Source organism: Nerophis lumbriciformis, linkage group LG15, assembly GCF_033978685.3.
Source record: "Nerophis lumbriciformis linkage group LG15, RoL_Nlum_v2.1, whole genome shotgun sequence".
Classification (NCBI taxonomy): domain Eukaryota; kingdom Metazoa; phylum Chordata; class Actinopteri; order Syngnathiformes; family Syngnathidae; genus Nerophis; species Nerophis lumbriciformis.
Window position 1 is genome coordinate 30,267,501 of NC_084562.2, and position 5,000 is coordinate 30,272,500.

At 38.2% G+C, this 5,000-nt stretch overlaps 1 protein-coding gene across 19 annotated transcripts in view; it reads left to right on the top strand.

Moving 5' to 3' along the window:
* Positions 1-5,000, top strand: part of baz2ba (bromodomain adjacent to zinc finger domain, 2Ba) — a 198,759-nt gene that overhangs the window by 173,965 nt on the left and 19,794 nt on the right. For 17 of the 19 annotated variants that reach the window (XM_061974591.2, XM_061974600.2, XM_061974583.2 and 14 more), the window contains 6 exons: positions 208-431; positions 504-578; positions 723-957; positions 1,053-1,115; positions 3,348-3,492; positions 3,547-4,136. In XM_061974591.2, coding sequence (XP_061830575.1) covers positions 208-431; positions 504-578; positions 723-957; positions 1,053-1,115; positions 3,348-3,492; positions 3,547-4,136 — 1,332 coding nt within the window. The remainder of the gene's footprint in view (positions 1-207; positions 432-503; positions 579-722; positions 958-1,052; positions 1,116-3,347; positions 3,493-3,546; positions 4,137-5,000) is intronic. The other 2 variants (XM_072914833.1, XM_061974586.2) reach the window with 2 other exon arrangements.

Genomic DNA, 5,000 nt, shown 5'->3' on the forward strand with positions numbered 1-5,000 from the left:
ATAGGCTCCAGCGCCCCCCGCGACCCCAAAGGGAATAAGCGGTAGAAAATGGATGGATGGATATGTATATATATATATATGTATATGTATATATATATATATATATATATATATATATATATATATATATATATATATATATATATATATATTACACCACTTTATGAATGAGCATGTATAAAAAGTGACTCTCATCTCCTCTGCCAGACAAAGACCATGCTGGGAGACCACCTGACCAACGTGGGCATCAACAGGGACAACGTGTCGGAGGTGCTCCAGATGTACATGGGGGCCCACTGTGCCAACACGGACCTGGCCCCTCTGGCCCTCAGTCTGAAGACCAAGGCCTTCCAGGCACACACGCCTGCACAGAAGGCCTCCATCTTGGGCTTCCTGGCCAACGAGCTGGCGTGCAGCAAGGCCGTCATCAGGTAGATCTCCTCTCTGGAACACGTCTCGCCCACAATGTCCATGCTTCTGACCACACCATTGTGGTCTTGCAGTGAGATTGAGAAGAACCTGGACCAGATGGCCAACATGAGGAAGGATAAAATCATTATGGAGGGGAAACTTAAGAAGTAAGTGGTCTAAATCTCTCACTCAAAGCCTGAGTGAAGTAAGTCTGAGAAATAAAGATATGATCTTGCTTGTTTGAGCACACGCAGGATTCTCACAGGAACCTGACTACTCCTGAGACTAACTTAGTGTATTTGCCCGTCCAGACTGAGGACGGTGTATGCCAAGCGTACGGGCAAGAGGGAGGCCGGCGTGGGCGTGGAGGAGAACCAGTCCGTGGGCACGCCCTCCTCCGCCGCTAAACGCAAAATGAAGCTGGGCGGCGACAGCGAGGAGGACGATGACGACGAGGACGACAGCGACGACCCGGCAGACGACGACGAAGAGGAGGAGGAGGAAGACGTCATTAAGAAGGTTAAAAAAGTGGAGACGTACGACGAGGTGCGAGGAGATGAATACATCGCTGAATGTATTCATGACTTCCTGCCCACGGCTGACATCTTTGTTGTTGTTGTTGTTGTTGTTGTCGTCGTCAGGAGGAAGTGGACCACGCCACCAGTGTGGAGGAGCTGGAGAAGCAGATCGACAAGTTGGCTAAGGTGTGTTCAAATCTTTCACAAAAACACTTTTAATGACTCCTTGGCCCCCTGGAGACTTTTATTGTGGCGGGGTGCCGGGAAAATATCATCATTTTCAAGGTAGCAGTGTCATTTCTACTCTTAAGTTGAGGTAGCAGTGTAATTGCAAGTGTGTGTTGCTGTGAACATACTCTTAAATTGAGGTAGCAGTGTAGTTTCAAGTGTGTTGCTGTGAAAATACTCTTAAGTTGAGGTAGCAGTGTAATTGCAAAGGTATGTCGCTGTGAAAATACTCTTAAGTTGAGGTAGCAGTGTAAATTCAAACGTGTTGCTGTGAAATTTTAAGTTGAGGTAGCAGTGTCATATTTAATGTGTGTTGCTGTGGAAAATACTCTTAAGTTGAGGTTTCGAGTGTAATTTCAAATGTATGCTGCTGTGAAAATACTCTTAAGTTGAGGTATCAGTGTAATATTGCATATAAGGACAAGCGGTAGAAAATGGATGGATGGATATTTAGTGTTTTGCCATTAAAGAAAGTTTAATTTGACAACAAAAGGCATTAAACAAACAAACAAACAAAAACTATTATTGGCTTATTTAAGGCTCCAATTATTCACATCAAATATTACACTTTGAAAATGTTTTATCTATTCAGATTTTTTTATTAATTATTTAGTGTTTTTGCAATTAAAAAATTGACAAAAAGACATTAAACAACAACAAAAAAAAACTTAAATTGACCATGAAGGTGAAACAATAATAAATAATATATGACTCATTTTTAAAAATTTTATGAGTGGGGCCTTTTTGTACCGATAAGAATTGTAATGGGATTCAAAAGACAAAAATGTCTTTGCTCAAAAAATAATAATTAATAAATAAAAACATTGATTTTAAAGGCTCTATTACTTCACATCAAATATTCCACTTTGAACTTTTTTTGGTGGGCATATTGCATATTTTGTGTTTTTGCCATTAAAAAAAATTATAAAAATAATATATGACTTATTTTTGACACTCTTATGAGTGGGGCCCTTTTGGATCTCTAAGAATTTTAATGGGATTCAAAACAAAAAACAAGCAAAAAAAATTAATAATGAAATTCAATGTTTTTATTTAAGGCTCCATTACTTCACATCAAATATTCTACTTTGAACTTTTTTTTGCGGTGGGAAATATTGCATATTTTGTGTTTTTGCCATTAAGAAAAGTTAAAAAAAAAAAGAAATAATTTATTACTTATTTTTGACACTTTTATGAGTGGGGCCCTTTTGGATCCATAAGTATTTTAATGGGGTTCAAAACAAAAAATGAATAAAAAAACAACAAAAATAAACTATCTTTGCTTTGTGTTTTTGCCATTAAAAAAAGTTAAAAACATTTTTTTAAATAATTTGTTACTTATTTTTGACACTTTTATGAGTGGTTTTTTTTGGATCCCTAAGAATTTTAATGGGATTAAAATAATAATAATAATAATAATAATAAAAAAAACTAAAAAAAAAACTGTCTTTGCTCAAAATTAATTATCAAAAATCAATGTTTTTATTTAAGGCTCCATTACTTCACATCAAATATTCCACTTTGAACTTTTTTTTGCGGGGGAAAATATTCCATATTTTGTGTTTTTGCCATTAAAAAAAGTTTTAAAAAAAAATAAAATAATTTATGACTTATTTTTTGACACTTTTATGAGTGGGGCCCTTTTGGATCCATAAGTATTTTAATGGGGTTCAAAACAAAAAATGAATAAAAAAACAACACAAATAAACTATCTTTGCTTTGTGTTTTTGCCATTAAAAAAAGTTAAAACATTTTTTTAATATAATTTATTACTTATTTTTGACACTTTTATGAGTGTTTTTTTTTGGATCCCTAAGAATTTTAATGGGAGTAAAATAATAATAATAATAATAATAATTAATTAAAAAACAAACAAAAAAAAACTGTCTTTGCTCAAAATTAATGATCAAAAATCAATGTTTTTATTTACGGCTCCATTACTTCACATCAAATATTCCACTTTGAACTTTTTTTTGCGGGGGAAAATATTCCATATTTTGTGTTTTTGCCATTAAAAACTGGGTTTTCTTTAACAAGATCCAACATAAAATAAACCTTAAATGGACAGAGAGCTGAATTTGATCTAGAGATTCAAGTGTTGCCAACAAAAAAGAATATGACTTACATTTATGGGGAGCTGGGAGCAAAGTTGAAGGTTGAAGAAGTGTAAATAAGAATGTGTCCTTGCAGCAACACCACCAGACCAGGAGAAAGCTCTTTGAGATCTCCCACTCCCTCCGCTCCATGATGTACGGCCAGGACCGCTACCGGCGTAGATACTGGGTGCTCCCTCACTGTGGGGGGGTCTTCATCGAAGCCATGGAGAGTGGAGAAGGTAAGTGCAGCACGTCCTCACATGGAGAACGAAACCATCAAACGTCTTTTGCAGCTCCCGAGGAACTGGAGGAGGAGCGACAGAGGAGGAGGAGAGCAGCGGCAGAAGTCCAAGTCAAGGAGGAACCTCAGGACTTTGAGGTCCAGAAGGAGAAGTCCTGCTCGCAGGAGGAGGAGGAGGAGGAGGAGGAGGAGGAGGAGACGGGGAAGAAGGATTCTCCGAGCTGCTTCTACCGACAACAAGGCTACGTTTCCGACCTCTGCTCAGATGCTCTGAGAGGAGCCGTGAAGGAGGAGCGTGGACCTCCTCCCACCTCCTCCTCCCCTCCCTGCCAGCCAGCAGGAGCCAAGATTCCCGTCATCACCAGTAATAATGTCCTCGCTCCGTCCTCCCCGCTGCAGCCCAACGACCAGCTGCTTCGAGTCCTGACGGAGAGGAGCGGACACTGGTTCAGTCTGCTGCCCCGCGCCCCCTGTGACCTCTCCTCCCTCACCACCACGCCCCCTCAGGCCTCCTCCACGCCCAGCAAAGCCAAGTCTCCTCCTTCCTCCCCCGCCCTCCCGCTCACGCCTTCTGCCGCCTCCGCCTCTGCCAGCCCGCACCACCCGGTGGGCCTCCTCACCTACCCGCTCTCAGCTCAGCAGGTGAGGACCCCTGGTTTTTATGGCCCTCTGGGGGGCATACAGTATGAATAATATAGGAACTGGTCAAATACATTTAATTAAAAAATGTCTATAGATATATATTTTAAAATGATTATTTCTTTAACGTACACTAGACCAAAAATCTGTAGATTTTTTTGAAACTGGCAACTCAGTCACTAGAATTTTACTGTGGAACAACATATTACTGTAAATGAAAAAACTACCAATTTGTTTTAGCTGCCAGTTCTTTAATGTAAATAAATCAATGGTAGCGTTTTCCCGTTTACTGCAATACACGGTAAAAACAACCGCAGATTTTACGGTAAAAAACTGGCAGCTTTGTCACCAGAATTTTACTGTAAAATTTTCTGTGTTTTTTTATAACATATAACTGTAAACAGAAAAATTGTACCATTTATTTATTAATTTTTTTAAATACTGGCAACTGAGCTGCAAGTATTTTATCATAAAAATCTGGTGACACATTTACAGTAATACACCGTAAAACAGCTGTAGATATTACGGTAAAAAAACTGGCTGCTTAGTCGCCAGAATTTTACTGTAGAATTTCAGGTGTTTTTCATAACATTACTAATTATTATTAATTAATTAATTAATTATTATACATTACTAGAGAATGGGGAAAAAAAGTACCATTGATTTTTTATTTTTTTTAAATTTTTATTCTGGCAATTTAGCTGCGAGTATTTTATCATAAAAAAAATCTGGTCACGCATTTACAGTAATACACCGTAAAACAGCTGGAGATATTACAGTTAGTCGCCAGAATTTTACGGTAAAACTACCAGTAGTTTTTTTTTACAACATTACTGTAAATGTAAAACAGTACCACTGTTTTATTTT